This window comes from Littorina saxatilis, linkage group LG16, assembly GCF_037325665.1.
Source record: "Littorina saxatilis isolate snail1 linkage group LG16, US_GU_Lsax_2.0, whole genome shotgun sequence".
In the NCBI taxonomy this organism is placed as follows: Eukaryota; Metazoa; Mollusca; class Gastropoda; order Littorinimorpha; family Littorinidae; genus Littorina; species Littorina saxatilis.
Genome location: NC_090260.1, coordinates 29,842,512 through 29,860,011, shown reverse-complemented (window position 1 = coordinate 29,860,011; position 17,500 = coordinate 29,842,512). Strand labels below are relative to the sequence as shown.

The window sequence follows — 17,500 nt, the reverse complement described above, 5'->3', positions numbered from 1 at the left end:
CTGATCTACCGGTAGATTTTACCGGGTAAAAAAGTCACTTATGGCGTTCCATAGTTCTCAGTCAGTGTCTGCCTAAAAGTGTCACTTTTGCCACACTAACATTAACCTTATAAGGCCAAAAAAAATAGGTCTGTTTACGGTAACCCGACCGACCCTAGTTTTTAGGCCCGACCCTAATCTTTTTTTTGGATCGTCTGAAAAAAACCCCAAAAAAACGCATCCAAATTTTGCGCTCAAACAGCAGACGACAGAAGGGAAGTAAGCTAAAAGTACTGTTTATAGTTATGTTGGGCAAAAACAGGAATTGATGAGAAGAAATGAACTGTGAAACATCATAGAGAGGGGAGAAATTTTTTTTTAAAAAGAAAATGGAAAAAAAAAAAAAAAAAAAAAAAAGCCGACATACCGACCCTATTTTTTCACCCTATGTTACCGTAAACAGACCTATTTTTTTTGGTCTAATCTAAACAACGAAATGACTGTGGTGAGATGAACAAAGTTAAAAAAGAACAAGTCGCGTAAGGCGAAAATACAATATTTAGTCAAGTATCTGTCGAACTCACAGAATGAAACTGAACGCAATGCCATTTTGTCAGCAAGACCGTATACTCGTAGCATCGTCAGTCCACCGCTCATGGCAAAGGCAGTGAAATTGACAAGAAGAGCGGGGTAGTAGTTGCGCTCAGAAGGATAGCACGCTTTTCTGTACCTCTCTTTGTTTTAACTTTCTGAGCGTGTTTTTAATCCAAACATATCATATCTATATGTTTTTGGAATCAGGAACCGACAAGAAACAAGATGAAAGTGTTTTTACATTGATTTCGAAAATTTAATTTTGATCATAATTTTTATATTTTTAATTTTCAGAGCTTGTTTTTAATCCAAATATAACATATTTATATGTTTTTTGAATCAGAAAATGATGAAGAATAAGATGAACGTAAATTTGGATCGTTTTAAAAAAATTGTGTTTTTTTTAACAATTTTCAGATTTTTAATGACCAAAGTCATCAATGAATTTGCCACCTAGCTGAAATGCAATACCGAAGTCCGGCCTTCGTCGAAGATTGCTTGGCCAAAATTTAAATCAATTTGATTGAAAAATGAGGGTGTGACAGTGCCGCCTCAACTTTTACAAAAAGCCGGATATGACGTCATCAAAGGTATTTATCGAAAAAAAGAAAAAAAAACGTCCCGGGATATCATTCCCTAGGAACTCTCATGTAAAATTTCATAAAGATCGGTCTAGTAGTTTGGTATGAATCGCTCTACACACACACACGCACAGACACACACACACACACACACACACACACACACACACACACACACACACACACACACACACACACACACCACGACCCTCGTCTCGATTCCCCCCTCGATGTTAAAACATTTAGTCATAACTTGACTAAATGTAAAAAAGAACAGCACAAGACAGTACGAAATATGCATCAACACGTTCAACACGTACCGTCTTGTGCTGTTCTGGTATCGATGAGTACAGGTATCTTTTTTATTTTTTTATTTTTATTTTTAAACTTTATTTACCTTATAAGTAACAACAGATCTACCGATTCTGTCACAGATGCCATACAGTGTCCAGATCTCAGCGAAGAAGCTGCCCGGCGGTCAGTAGTGTTGAGTACACTCAACACAACCATCACGGCGGTGGTCAACGTCACGTGTTCATTTCCTGACCATTCATTGGTTGGGACCAATCAGCTGACATGCAACGCGTCAGGCGATCAGGCGTCAGCACTTTGGTCACATCCGCTGCCGGAGTGTTCAGGTTTGGTTGATTTTTGTTGTAGATTTTCCTTTCTTTCTCTTTTTGCCTTTTTACATTCAGACAAGTCGTTCTCTCTCTCTTTCTCTCTCTCTCTCTCTCTCTCTCTCTCTCTCTCTCTCTCTCTCGCTCGCTCTCTCTCGCTCGCTCTCTCTCTCTCTCTCTCTCTCTCTCTGTATCTATTTCTCTCTCTCTCTCTCTCTCTCTCTCTCTCTCTCTCTCTCTCTCTCTCTCTCTCTCTCTCTCTCTCTCTCTCTCTCTCTCTATCTCTCTATAAGTTAGAGAGAACCGGGTGTATTTCAGTGCAATCGCTTGACTGAATGGTTAATCAAGGCTCTGCGTTCTTGATTATTCTTGGGGTGTGGGGGAGGGGGGTCCAAGTAACGCGTATTGAAGAAAAATTTAACAAACTACGGAAATAGCTCTGTTGGGTTTATTATAGTTTGTGGAAGAGTGATTAGTCTTGCTTTTGCTGAGGCAAACTTTCTGCACGTGCTACTTGTCAACGTGTTTTAGACACATTCCTCGCTAGTAGTAGTGACTGGCCCATCATGTCACGTGGGAAAGTTTGCCTCAATAAAAGCAAGAGTGTTCACTCTTTCACAAACCTGACAGTGTAATTTCCCAACCATCGTCTGTTGATAGTGGTCAGGCAGGCAGGTAGTCAGTCTGTCTGTCTGTCTGTTCGCACAGCGGTCTGGCTATCAGTCTGTTTGTCTGTCCTCGAATTCTGCGAATGACATTAGCCGAATTTAAGCGTGTGTGCCTCGGTTGTGTCTACGGTCGACTCTGGCGTTATGTCTGTTTTGCTTAATCACCTGAGAACGGCACAGTTTCTCATGCTATTATAATAATAATGAGGATATGTTTATGGCGCAAGTCCTAAAACAGTTCTAAGCGCCTCACAAAAACATGCATAAATAAATAATGCTGTACACCATTCCAAATCAAACAATAATAAACATGGAAATATACTTTTACGCTTTACACTTTACCATTAATTATAATTTTTGTTTGTTTGTTTTCTTAACGCCCAGCCGACCACGAAGGGCCATATCAGGGCGGTGCTGCTTTGACATTTAACGTGCGCCACACACAAGACAGAAGTCGCAGCACAGGCTTCATGTCTCACCCAGTCACATTATTCTGACACCGGACCCAACCAGTCCTAGCACTAACCCCATAATGCCAGACGCCAGGCGGAGCAGCCACTAGATTGCCAATTTTAAAGTCTTAGGTATGACCCGGCCGGGGTTCGAACCCACGACCTCCCGATCACGGGGCGGACGCCTTACCACTAGGCCAACCGTGCCGGTGACTAACAACGTATTTGCATGTGATTATTTAGGTCGTCTGCCACTGGCTAATCCATTGGCTGGTGGATCATTTGACCACACCTGTAAAATCATCCTTTCCCGGTTTGACCACAATAGACCAATTCCGGCAATAACTCTGTCGGGTTTGTGCGGGTTTTGAAAGAGATGTGTTTCTCTCGGAACCATTGAGGCAAGCTTTCCCAAGTGACATTATAAGACGGGGACCGTGTAGCTCAGATTGTAGAGCACTGCATTTGTGATCGTAAGGGCAGAAGGTTCTTCTTCTTCTTCTTCTTCTTCTTCTTCTGCGTTCGTGGGCTGAAACTCCCACGTACACTCGTGTTTTTTGCACGAGTGGAACTTTACGTGTATGGCCGTTTTTTTACCCCGTCATTTAGGCAGCCATACGCCGTTTTCGGAGGAAGCATGCTGAGTATTTTCGTGTTTCTATAACCCACCGAACTCTTGACATGGATTACAGGATCTTTTTCGTGCGCACTTGGTCTTGTGCCTGCGTGAACACACGGGGGTGTTCGGACACCGAGGAGAGTCTGCACACAAAGTTGACTCTGAGAAATAAATCTCTCGCCGACCGTGGGGACGAACTCACGCTGACAGCGGCCAACTGGATACAAATCAGTGGCGGACACTGACGGGTCAGTATTATGCACAGACTCGGAGACGGTATCCATGTCCCAGCCCCGTGTCACCTCAGTGCAGGTGGCTGATTACACCTACACATGCACACATCTGCAGGGTAGCGCGACTCTGGTTTCTGCTAGCTTTCCACTGACTGACTATTAGGGTTTAACGTCCTCTTAGACCAACTGGTCTATATTGGGACAGGTATTGGTAATACGTTGAAGATAATGGTGTGATACTTTGACTCGAACAAGCCCGCTGTGGCTGTCGTCTTCGACACACCAGCATTGGGTTTGTCTCGTCAAAGTATCGACATACGATCATGATAATCGGAGACGAGAGATGATGCATGCGTGTCTTCGTGTTTTTGAGTGATTCCGGCCTCCATTTTGTTTTACACAAACTCATGATGACGTCTGCCATAGTTTGCTTAGTGACGTGTCTTTTTGTGCATGATGTGGTGATCTACCTGATCTAAATTTAGATCCAAAAATAGGTCAAGACCAGCCGGGTCCGAGTACGAAATTAATTCGTAAAAAAATCGCAGTTCTTGACTCTTTGGGGTGCAAGTCAATGAAACTTGGTAGTTCTTCTAACGGATAGCTGCCTGAGGTATGACTAAAAGTCCCAGGGGCTCCGTGTACCTGGTTTTAACAAGTTCAGTACCTTTAAGAAAACGTGCCTCAGTGTTTTCACAATCCATACAAACTTGACAGAGTTATATCCGAATATCGTTATTGGAATAACATTGTTGTAGTTGTAGTGTTTTTCATTCCAGGAAACGACACCGGATTATCGGATAGAGAGGCGATTATCATCGGCGTCAGCTGCGGAGTCGTTTTCATCATTCTTGTCATCCTTATCATCGTTGCCCTTTGCTACCACAGAACAAAGGCTTACACTCGCAAGAAAAGGTATGGTACGCGGAGACCGAGGCACAAGCGTGCATAGGGGAAGGGCCCCTAATATGGACCACTTTTTGTTTCTTGCTCAAAACTAGCTTGTTTTCGTGCAAAGAAGTTTCATTTTGTGCTTGGTAGTCCTTCTTTCTTAGGTTAACCGTTAGGCCTAATTAGAGTAAAATAGCTTTGATACACATTCAGCAAAAATTAAATGCAGAAAAAATCACAAAGGGTCCATATTAGGAGCCTGGGCGCCTAATATGGACCAGTCAAGCGGCCTTCACGAATCACTGTAAAAAGCCCCCTATATTTCAAAATAACATGATACAACTTAGTGTACAAGTCAGCCTAATTAAAATATGCTCTAGATTTATCTGTTTCGGGTTGATGAGAGCATTATTTGAAGCACACCAGGAAACTAAAGAAGCTTATCAAAAACAGAGTGAAAATAAGTGAAATTATCAACTTCCACGAAAAGAAGACTTTTCGTTGCATTTTTTTTAAATCTCGAGGGCTAGTAATAGGTTATTACCAGCTAGCTTCTTAATTAATTAATGAAAATAGCCTTTAGCTTTTATTTTCTTCGATTTGTTGAAGGTGGTCCATATTAGGGGACTCGCACATACTTTGAGATTTTGCTATTATTTTTTGTTTGCAGTAGAAACTCGGGGTCAACACTGCTAAAATGTAACACATACGGTTTTATTTGTCATATGTAGCAATTTTTGTGTGATAAAAGCTTTGGCTGTGGACAGAAACGAGTCCTTTTTAGGCAGCAAATTTAGAGTGAACGCTGCCAAAAGTGAAAAAAAGAGAAACAGCCTAACGGTTTTGAGATTTGTGACATGTGCAAGTTATCCAGAGAGGGTAAATACAGCGAATAAAACTTTTTTGAGCGCTCTAGCGCCGTTAGTTTGTTAGAACAGGAGGTGGTCCATGATATTAGGAGCCGGTCCATATTAGGAGTCCTTCCCCTACATCCGCGCACACATTGACACGAACACGCATCACTGCACACTCACACACACACACGCACACGCACGCACGCACGCACGCACGCACACATACACACACACACACACACACACACACACACACACACACACACACACACACACGCGCACGCACGCGCGCTACTCATTTTTTAGGTTCACATGTTGCCTGTAACACAAATTCGTATGAGGAAAAAATATACTTCACTCGAATCTCTGAACGCCATAACATCTCACAGAGCTTGGTAGATGAGAGGGCTCTCTGCATAGTTGTGATAACGGGGTCAGGAAGACAAACAGATACGAGGGCCCTTCAGATATTTTCGAGATCGCTGTATGACGATAGAACAAAATTGTGTAACAAAGCTTGCAGGGAACATAGAAACGGATGTTTGTGTTGTCTGTTATCATTCGTCGTTTGAATCTGCGCCCAGTGTGTATATTCTCAGAAATATCCCACAACAGATACTGACATGTCACAATTGCCAATGTATATCTTCGCCAAACCGTTAATTTCCTCGTGATTATTCTTTCTCAATAGACTTCGCAGTGTACACTGTCTTCATCTTGAATCAGAATGTTTCTCCTGTTCGTTTTTACACCCCCGGTATAGGGGTGTGTATAGGATTCGGTCGATGTGTTTGTTTGTTTGTTTGTGTGTTTGTGTTCGCATATAGATCTCAAGAATGAACGGACCGATCGTCACCAAACTTGGTGAACAGGTTCTATACATTCCTGAGACGGTCCTTACAAAAATTGGGACCAGTCAAACACACGGTTAGGGAGTTATTGGTGGATTAAGATTCTACAAGGACTTATAGAGGGACATATTAATGGTCAAAGGGAAATAACCTTCTCAGTTGGTGGCAGTGAGAATGGTAAGGACGGGGGTGTTTTTCCTACCTCGGAGGAATTTCTTGTTAAGTTATAAATCTTGTATCTGCCACCCGGAGTTTTGTGTTGTTGGTGTTGTTTTGCTCTTGTCATTTTCTTCTTGTATGACCTTTACGTTTTTACATTTAGTCAAGTTTTGACTAAATGTTTTAACATAGAGGGGGGAATCGGGACGAGGGTCGTGGTGTATGTGTGTGTGTGTGTGTGTGTGTGTGTGTGTGTGTGTGTGTGTGTGTGTGTGTGTGTGTGTGTGTGTGTGTGTGTGTGTGTGTGTCTGTCTGTCTCTGTCTGTGCGTGTGTGTGTGTAGAGCGATTCAGACCAAACTACTGGACCGATCTTTATGAAATTAGACATGAGAGTTCCTGGGAATGATATCCCCGAATATTTTTCTCCTTTTTGCGATAAATACTTTTGATGACGTCATATCCGGCTTTTTGTAAAAGTTGAGGCGGCACTGTCACACCCTCATTTTTCAATCAAATTGATTGAAATTTTTGTAAAGCAATCTTCGACGAAGGCCGGACTTCGGTATTGCATTTCAGCTTGGTGGCTTAAAAATTAATTAATGACTTTGGTCATTAAAAATCTGAAAATTGTCATAATTGTTTTTGTTTATATAAAACGATCCAAATTTACGTTCATCTTATTCTACATGATTTCCTGATTCCAAAAACATATATATATATATATGTTATATGTGGATTAAAAACAAACTCTGAAAATTAAAAAATATAAAAATTATGATCAAAATTAAATTTCCGAAATCGATTTAAAAACAATTTCATCTTATTCCTTGTCGGTTCCTGATTCCAAAAACATATAGATATGATATGTTTGGATTAAAAACACGCTCAGAAAGTTAAAACGAAGAGAGGTACAGAAAAGCGTGCTATGCAGCACAGCGAAACCACTACCGCGCTGAACAGTTTCACTCCGTTATGCACAAGCGGCGGACTACGGTCACTGTGAAAAAATGCAGTGCGTTCAGTTTCATTCTGTGAGTTCCACAGCTTGACTAAATGTAGTAATTTCGCCTTACGCTACTTGTTTGTAATGGTGTCGAAAGGATGTCGCGATTCTAGATTTGCTTCATAAGGTTTATAACGATGATGATGATGATGATGATGATGATGATGATGATGATGATGATGATGATGATGATGGGATGATGAGGATGATGTTGAGGATGACGACGACGACGACGACGACAATGATGAGGGTGATGATGACGATGATGATGATATATCATATCATTGCTTTATTTTCAGAAATGAGCGGCTGGCAGCGACGTTAGAACGACTCTCAATCCGAGACCCTCTAGACGAGCTGGTGAGACGGGAGTCGAGACGTAGTTCGTTTGGAAACCCTGTCTACACTGTCACCTCGGCTGACGAGTCTGACACCGACAAAAGAGTTGGGTGAGTGTGTGTGTCGTGTGAGAGAGAGAGAGAGAGAGAGAGAGAGAGAGAGAGAGAGAGAGAGAGAGAGAGAGAGAGAGAGAGAGAGAGAGAGAGTGTGTGTGTCTGTGTGACTGAGGAGAGGGGGAGGGGGGGGGGGGGGTCGGGAGTTGGGTGGGGGGTAGATGAGGGGGAGAAAGGCTTAGGAGATTTGAAGTCGTGAGGTTTAAAAATGTCACCCTATCTCGCAATAAAGAAATGACAGTTCTACGGAATTTCCAATGTATTCATGTATGTATGTGTGCGTTTTTGTCTGTTCATTTGTTTATATATATAGAGATACGTAGTGCCGAATTCGCGGAATCGGCAGCCTTTTTGCCCATTACCCGAAATCGGCAGCGGTTTGCCTGTTTGTATATCTATATTTTTGTGTGTGTTATTTGTTATTTTTTTAATTTGTTTTGATCAACAATGTTCATTTTTATGTATGACTGTATCTACCTTGTTTTTTTATTTATGCATCCTTTTTCATTTCAGTAGTATAAACACGATGCATGTTTGAAATTGACCGCTCTTAAAATCTTCAGACTAAACTGACCAGTGCCAGCCGTTGTGACCGCACCCTTGACCATCCCCTGTGTACCCGGCTACCGTGGCATTTTCTGGACACTAATTATTTTGTTTTGTTTGTGTTGATGTTATTATTATTATTATTATTATTTTTTTTTTTAAAGAAAAGCAGCTTAATGTGCTGCAACTGTCAAGCCACCGCCATTTACACCTGAAAAAAAATCATTACCCTGTTTACAAAATTGTAATCGATAGGACGCCTTCCGTGTGGAAGGTTCGGGGTTCGAATCCCAGCTGCTCCTGGTGGTGGAGTGTGGGTGAAGATTTAATCCGATCTCCCAGGTCAACAGTTACGTGCAGACCAGCTAGCGGAGTTCAGATCATGTGGGTTAAGGGTGGAGATTTTTCCGATCTCCCAGGTCAACTTATGTGCAGACCTGCTAGTGCCTTATCCCCCTTCGTGTGTACACACGCAAGCACAAGGCCAAATGCGCATGGAAAAGATCCTGTAATCCATGTCAGAGTTCGGTGGGTTATAGTTACACGAAAATACCCAGCATGTTTCCTCCAAAAGCGGCGTATAGCTGCCTACATGGCGGGGTAAAAACGGTCATACACGTACAAATCCACTCGTACAAAAACACGAGTGTACGTGGGAGTTTCAGCCCACGAACGCAGAAGAAGAAGAATAAGAAATGTACAGATCTTTCAGATCACATTCAAAATCTGATGATGGTCAGATCTTATAGGCTGTGTTCAGACATTGTATATATATATATATACGTTACGAAGATCCTGAACATAGCTTGTAGAACACAACACGTTCAAAACCTTGTTCGGTGCCCCCATTAATGTTCAGTATGTTCAGACCGTCAATCATGATCATTTTCAGAGTTGAACAACGTAGCTGAGTTCAGATCATGTGCAGATCTTGCAGATCACATTCAGAAAGAGAGAATGGTCAGACCTTTCAAGCTGTGTTCAGACATTGTATATCTCGTTACGAAGATCATGATAATAGCTTGTAGAACACGTTCAAAACCTTGTTCGGTGCGCCCCTTGTTGAGTATGTTCAGACCATCAAACACGATCCTTTTCAGAGTTCAGACAGTGTATATCATGTACACCTACACGTTACGGAGATCCTGATCATAGCTTGTAGAACACGTTCAAAACCTTGTTCAGTATGTTCAGACCATCAAACACGATCCTTTTCAGAGTATACTCACGTACTACACGTTACAAAGATCATGATCTTAGCTTGTAGAACACGTTCAAAACCTTGTTCGGTGCCCCCCCCCCCTCCCCCCTCCCCCCACCCCCCTTGTTCAGTATGTTCAGACCATCAACCATGATCATTTTTAGAGTTGAACAACGTAGCGGCGTTCAGACATTGGAGATCATGTACACGTACTACACGTTACGAAGATGATGAACATTGCTTGTAGAACAACTTCGTGAAAACCTTGTTCTGTGAACACCCCCCCCCCCTCCCGCCCCCCCCCCCACCCGTTCCCCCCACCCCCCTTGTTCAGTATGTTCAGACCATCAATCATAATCATTTTCAGAGGCGAACCACGTAGCGGAAATCAGATATCACGCCAGCATTTATCGACCTGGCACTACCCGGGAACGGCCAAACTGTCCAAACTTACCTACGGCCCTTCGCACCTGGCCGACAACTCCAGAACGGGAATCAAACTGCTGTACTTATATACACTTAGCGTTCTTACTTGTGGTCTAGGTTGCCTGTTGGTTCCTTGTTTTGCCGTGCGATTTGGCGTACGCTGTGGTGCTTGAATTGTTATTGAATACGCTTGTCTTGGCTTGGCACTTGTTCACCGTACGCTGTGGTGCTTGAATTGTTATAGAATACGCTTGTCTTGGCTTGGCACTTGTTCACCGTTGGGATTCCTTTGTCACTTTGGTTTGTTTGTTTCCATGGTACACACCTTACTGTGTGGTGCTTTGACATTACATTGACTGGTTTGTCATTGGTTCACGGTAGGGATTTCTTTGTCACTTCGTAACATGTTGTTTTTTTAAAACAATTTTATGGAACACGTTTTACAATGTGGTGCTTTGTTCGCTACCCCCTGGTTCATCGTTGAGATTCCTTTGTCGCTTTAGTTTCTTTGTGATATGGTACACATCTTACATTGTGGCGCTTTGTCAATTACCACTGATTCACAGTTGAGATACCTTTGTCACTTTTGTTTCTTTGTTTTTGAGATAAACATTTCTTTCTTTGGTGCTTTGTTAATGACCATGAGTTCACCGCTGTGATTCCTTTGTCGCTTTAGTTTCTTTACTTTTGATGAGATAAACATTTCTTTCTTTGGTGCTTTGTTAATGACCATGAATTCACCGCTGTGATTCCTTTATCGCTTTAGTTTCTTTATTTTTGAGATAAACATTTCTTTCTTTGGTGTTTTGTTAATGACCATGAGTTCACCGCTGTGATTCCTTTATCGCTTTAGTTTCTTTATTTTTGAGATAAACATTTCTTTCTTTGGTGTTTTGTTAATGACCATGAGTTCACCGCTGTGATTCCTTTATCGCTTTAGTTTCTTTATTTTTGAGATAAACATTTCTTTCTTTGGTGTTTTGTTAATGACCATGAGTTCACCGCTGTGATTCCTTTATCGCTTTAGTTTCTTTATTTTTGAGATAAACATTTCTTTCTTTGGTGTTTTGTTAATGACCATGAGTTCACCGCTGTGATTCCTTTATCGCTTTAGTTTCTTTATTTTTGAGATAAACATTTCTTTCTTTGGTGTTTTGTTAATGACCATGAGTTCACCGCTGTGATTCCTTTATCGCTTTAGTTTCTTTATTTTTGAGATAAACATTTCTTTCTTTGGTGTTTTGTTAATGACCATGAGTTCACCGCTGTGATTCCTTTATCGCTTTAGTTTCTTTATTTTTGAGATAAACATTTCTTTCTTTGGTGTTTTGTTAATGACCATGAGTTCACCGCTGTGATTCCTTTATCGCTTTAGTTTCTTTATTTTTGAGATAAACATTTCTTTCTTTGGTGTTTTGTTAATGACCATGAGTTCACCGCTGTGATTCCTTTATCGCTTTAGTTTCTTTATTTTTGAGATAAACATTTCTTTCTTTGGTGCTTTGTTAATGACCATGAATTCACCGCTGTGATTCCTTTATCGCTTTAGTTTCTTTATTTTTGAGATAAACATTTCTTTCTTTGGTGCTTTGTTAATGACCATGAATTCACCGCTGTGATTCCTTTATCGCTTTAGTTTCTTTGTTTTTGAGATAAACATTTCTTTCTTTGGTGCTTTGTTAATGACCATGAGTTCACCGCTGTGATTCCTTTGTCGCTTTAGTTTCTTTACTTTACGGTACACATCTTACTTTGTGGTTCTTTGTCAATTAGCACCGGTGAAACACGAAATTTTTACTCCACGACAAGTTTACTCCGGAGTAAAAATTTCGTACGAAATTCTTACTCCGAGTACACATTTCGTACGAGAAAAGAACTCCCCAAGGCACGAAAAAAATACTCCGTCCACGAAATTTGTACTCCCCATTTTTTTCACTTCCAGTAAAAATCTCGTACGCGAAAATGGGATTGGGGCGAAGGGATAAAGCCAATACTGTATGTGATCTCGCGCAAACGAATGTCGCGCTAGCCTCCCTCCACTCCTTCCACCACCAAGACTAACAGGGGACAAGGGAGTAAAAATTTCGTACACCTGGCATGGGAAGTTAAATTGCTCGTGTTAGGGTGAAGTAATTTATTCGTTTTTTTATTCGTCAGGGGAGTAACATTTGTGTACGAAATGTTAACTCGGAACTCACCTGTCGTGGGGAGTAATTTTCTCGTGTAATGGGGGAGTGTTTTTTTCGTAAAGGGAGTAACATTTTCGTACGAAATTTTTACTCCGGAGTAAAAATCTCGTGGGAGTAATTTTCTCGTGTTACACCGGTTCACTGTTTGGATACATGTCAATGTCATTTTCGTTTATTTTTTATTTTTATTGTACACATCTTACACTGCGGTGCTTTGTCAAGTACCACGGATTCACACGGTTGAGATAATCTTTATCCCTTTCGTTTCTTTGTTTTTATGGTACACATTTATTTCTGGTACACATGTCTTTTGGTACACGAATAACAACGTGGTGCTTTGTAACCACTGGTTCACGATTGGAAATTATTTGCCCCTGTTGGTTCTTTCTTTGACGGTACGAATTTTTGACTGTGGTTCTGTTACCTCTGTTTCGCCCATACGGGTCAAGACCGCCGCCCCCCTTTGCAAAAAAAAAAGAGAATTTGTTTATGTTTATTTCTTCTTTGCTTTTTTACGGTGCATCTAAATTTCACTGTGTTGATGTGTTGCACATGTGACCACTCCATTTATGATCTTATCTGGTGATCTCTAACTGCTGTTTTTTTGCGTGTTTGTTTGTTTTTGTACACCCCCGGTATAGGGGTGTGCATAGGTTTCGCTCGATGTGTTTGTTTGGGTGTTTGTTTGTGTGTTTGTGTTCGCATATAGATCTCAAGAATGAACGGACCGATCGTCACAAAACTTGGTGAACAGGTTCTATACATTCCTGAGACGGTCCTTACAAAAATTGGGACCAGTCAAACACACGGTTAGGGAGTTATTGGTGGATTAAAATTATACAAGGACTTATAGAGGAACATCTTAATGGTCAAAGGGAAATAACCATTCTCACTCAGTCACTGCCACCAACTGACAAGGTTATTTCCCTTTGACGGTGGTGTTTCTCCTACCTCGTAGGAATTTCTTGTTTTGACTTGACTTACTTGACTTATTCCTGTAGACTCCCTGTGGAGCATAGGGCCGCAACAACTTTGTTTTTGTTTTACCATCCTCTTAACCCTGTCGTGTTGTGGGTTTCATGTTTTATTTGTTGCTTGGAATTCCTGGTTCTTATTCTGTCCTGGTATGATTTTTGTGTACGCACTCCGACAAGACTCACAGTTCTTACACTTCTTTGATAAACTCTCTGTTTCTATCAATGTTAAGTTTATAATTTTTTTTATATATATATATATAGGCAACAACAAAAAAAAAGTCTGTTTACGGTAACCCGATTGACCCTATTTTTTTCGCGCGACCCTAGACCTTTTTTGACATTTGGGGGGAAAAAAAATATAACGTAAAAATATGTTTTTTTGGAAAAAAAAAAAAATCCCGACCTACCGACCCTATTTTTTTGGCCTATGTTACCGTAAACAGACCTCTTTTTTTTTTGGCCATATATACATGTATATGTATATATATTTTTTTTTACATTGTTCGGATTCATTGCAAACGTAAAATTGACTGCAGCGGAAATGGCTCAAGTGCAAAGTGTGTGAAAGATAAAGCCAACAATCGTCAGATAATATTGTTTTTCGGTTTTTTTATGTGACAGGGGAGGCTACCGCTCCTTTCACAGCAGACTCTGCACCCGAGTTGTTGGCCTTTAAGTCAACACCGGTGGATTGTGGAATTCTGTTTGTGATGGGGTCTGGTGGTTTCCGATTGTCTGTATCACTGTACATAAAGGGAAAGTTTGTGTGCGTGCCTGTGTGTGTGTTCTTAATCTAAGACAAATGTCGCCAATGTTTTTACAGAGTGACGTTAAATAAACGATTTTATCATCATCATCATTGTCTGTATGTTCATGGAAACCTTCGGGTTTGCATAACAGTTTTTATAGGGCTAAGAAATTAGCCCTAACATTTTCAATCCTGTTTGATTGCACTTCGCCTTCCGAGGTGATCGTAGTGTTTCGGCACTCGGTTACATTTAAATAATTTGTCACTGCTCTTTTTATATTTAGTCAAGTTTTGACTAAATATTTTAACATCGAGGGGGAATCGAAACGAGGGTCGTGGTGTATGTGCGTATGTGTGTGTGTGCGTGCGTGTGTGTGTGTGTGTGTGTGTAGAGCGATTCAGACTAAACTACTGGACCGATCTTTATGAAATATGACATGAGAGTTCCTGGGTATGAAATCCCCGAACGTTTTTTTCATTTTTTTGATAAATGTCTTTGATGACGTCATATCCGGCTTTTCGTGAAAGTTGAGGCGGCACTGTCACGCCCTCATTTTTCAACCAAATTGGTTGAAATTTTGGTCAAGTACTCTTCAACGAAGCCCGGGGTTCGGTATTGCATTTCAGCTTGGTGGCTTAAAAATTAATTAATGACTTTGGTCATTAAAAATCTGAAAATTGTAAAAAAAAATAAAAATTTATAAAACGATCCAAATTTACGTTTATCTTATTCTCCATTATTTGCTGATTCCAAAAACATATAAATATGTTATATTCGGATTAAAAACAAGCTCTGAAAATTAAATATATAAAAATTATTATCAATTTTTTTTTTTCGAAATCAATTTAAAAACACTTTCATCTTATTCCTTGTCGGTTCCTGATTCCAAAAATATATAGATATGATATGTTTGGATTAAAAACACGCTCAGAAAGTTAAAACAAAGAGAGGTACAGAAAAGCGTGCTATCCTTCTCAGCGCAACGAATACCCCGCTCTTCTTGTCAATTCCACGTGCACTGCCTTTGCCACGGGCGGTGGAGTGACGATGCTACGAGTATACGGTCTTGCTGCGTTGCGTTGCGTTCAGTTTCATTCTGTGAGTTCGACAGCTACTTGACTAAATGTTGTATTTTCGCCTTACGCGACTTGTTAGTAGTTAGCGTCAATATGATCGCCTGCGTTATTCTTGAATTTGTTTTAAGACTGCCCCGTCAATTGGTTGTTTGAATGATGATGACTATCAACTCGGCAACCTCATACATATTTATGAGTTAATTTCGTGTTAGTGCTCTTCTATCAGCGATCAATTTGTAGCTATATATATATATATATATCTTTGTCATGTTTGCCCTTTTTGAATTTATAAACACGAGGAGCAAATTTATATGTCGTCAATGACATCAGGCTTCTGATTTGGGTCAGCTTGTAAGCGTAATTTAATGAAGGCGTTTCAAGAAATGCTTAGTTATACATATGTACGTAGCTGTGAAATGCTTCAGCCAACAAAGTAAATACAGTGGAACCTTCAAAACAAATTTAGAAAATCAAATCGGGTCTTAAAAAGGAGAGAGTCTTAAAACGGGGGTAAATTTACAGAGGTTATGAACAAAAAGCCTGAAAAAGCAAGGTCTTAAAATCATTGAGGGAAGTCTTAAATTGGGGGGTCTTAAAAGGGGGTTCCACTGTATTCCTGCTTTGCATGCAGTGCTGAGAGTCGGGGCTTTGCATTATGTGAAATGTTGGAATGACTCGACTGCGATAAGAGAGAAACCGGCACGGTTGGCCTAGTGGTAAGGCGTCCGCCCCGTGATCGGGAGGTCGTGGGTTCGAACCCCGGCCGGGTCATACCTAAGACTTTAAAATTGGCCATCTAGTGGCTGCTCCGCCTGGCGTCTGGCATTATGGGGTTAGTGCTAGGACTGGTTGGTCCGGTGTCAGAATAATGTGACTGGGTGAGACATGAAGCCTGTGCTGCGACTTCTGTCTTGTGTGTGGCGCACGTTATATGTCAAAGCAGCATCGCCCTGATATGGCCCTTCGTGGTCGGCTGGGCGTTAAGCAAACAAACAACAAACAACTGCGATAAGAGAACCATTCCAACATTTCACATAATTCAAAGCCCCGACTCTCAGCACTGCAAAGAAGGCATACAGTGGAACGCCCCTTTTATCCCTGCGCCTTGAATATGTGCGCTATATAAATTGCATTAAAAAAAAATTTAAAAAAATTAAAAAAAATCCCTGCGCTTAGAACTGTACCCACGGAATACGCGCGATATAAGCCTCATATTGATTGATTGATTGATTGATTTTAAGACCCCTCTCCCCCAATTTAAGACTTCCCCCATTTTAAGACCTTGCTTTTTCAGGCGTTCGATTGTGTATTCGTACAACATTTATTTCTCCTTCTTTTGCTGTTGCCAGAAAACTGTACAAAATATGGGACTACACGAGAACGAGAAAGCAGTTCGTCTTCGCGGATGGACTGGAAGAGTTAGTACAGAAGGGTAAGTGTAAAACATATTGGAAATATCAATTTCATTACTAAACTCTTTCTTTCTTTCTTTATTTGGTGTTAACGTCGTTTTCAACCACGAAGGTTATATCGCGACGGGGAAAGGGGGGAGATGGGATAGAGCCACTTGTCAATTGTTTCTTGTTTACAAAAGCACTAATCAAAAATTTGCTCCAGGGGCTTGCAACGTAGTACAATGTATTACCTTACTGGGAGAATGCAAGTTTCCAGTACAAAGGACTTAACATTTCTTACATACTGCTTGACTAAAATCTTTACAAAAATGGACTATATTCTATACAAGAAACACTTAACAAGGGTAAAAAGAGAAACAGAATCCGTTAGTCGCCTCTTACGACATGCTGGGGAGCATCGGGTAAATTCTTCCCCCTAACCCGCGGGGGGTTACTAAACTCTATCTGCTTTGACTTTATTGATCTTTTGACGATCTCACTTTTAAAAACATTTGTTTAAGACCATCTTCGTTCATTATTTCTCAAACATCCTACCCCACCGAATTCTGTCTCCCACAAAACAAAACAAAAAAACAAAAAAAATACACAGCTTGTAGACTTCACAATAGAGCCAATCATTTTTGTCTTATGACTCACTGACGTATTTGTAACCGACACCCGTTTCGGATATATCTGACAATATTGAAACCCATTCATCAATATTCAGGAGCAGAGAAGCTGAAGCTGTCTGGACCAATCACAGTGGTGCTTGAGGAGGACGGAACCGAAATTGACAACGACGCCGTTTTGCGCGCATGCGCAGGGATGGTGTTCCTCTTGCTCGAGCAGAATCAGGTTTGGAGCAAACCGGAACTGGTTCTATCGGTGCACGAGTACTCGAACAACGTCAACCACTACCGCTATGACGTCGATGAGAAGTTATGACGTCAGGCTCCTGAGTCGACCAAACTTTGAGGAGCTGATA

At 41.0% G+C, this 17,500-nt stretch overlaps 1 protein-coding gene across 6 annotated transcripts in view; it reads left to right on the top strand.

The window, feature by feature from the left end:
- LOC138950794 (uncharacterized) overlaps positions 1–17,500 on the top strand; it is a 38,512-nt gene that overhangs the window by 19,686 nt on the left and 1,326 nt on the right. For 5 of the 6 annotated variants that reach the window (XM_070322512.1, XM_070322510.1, XM_070322514.1 and 2 more), the window contains 6 exons: positions 1,589–1,792; positions 4,526–4,661; positions 7,805–7,954; positions 10,072–10,209; positions 16,471–16,553; positions 17,243–17,500. The exon at positions 17,243–17,500 is cut by the window's right edge and continues 1,326 nt beyond it. In XM_070322512.1, coding sequence (XP_070178613.1) covers positions 1,589–1,792; positions 4,526–4,661; positions 7,805–7,954; positions 10,072–10,209; positions 16,471–16,553; positions 17,243–17,460 — 929 coding nt within the window. In that variant the 3' untranslated portion in view covers positions 17,461–17,500. The remainder of the gene's footprint in view (positions 1–1,588; positions 1,793–4,525; positions 4,662–7,804; positions 7,955–10,071; positions 10,210–16,470; positions 16,554–17,242) is intronic. The other variant, XM_070322515.1, reaches the window with a different exon arrangement.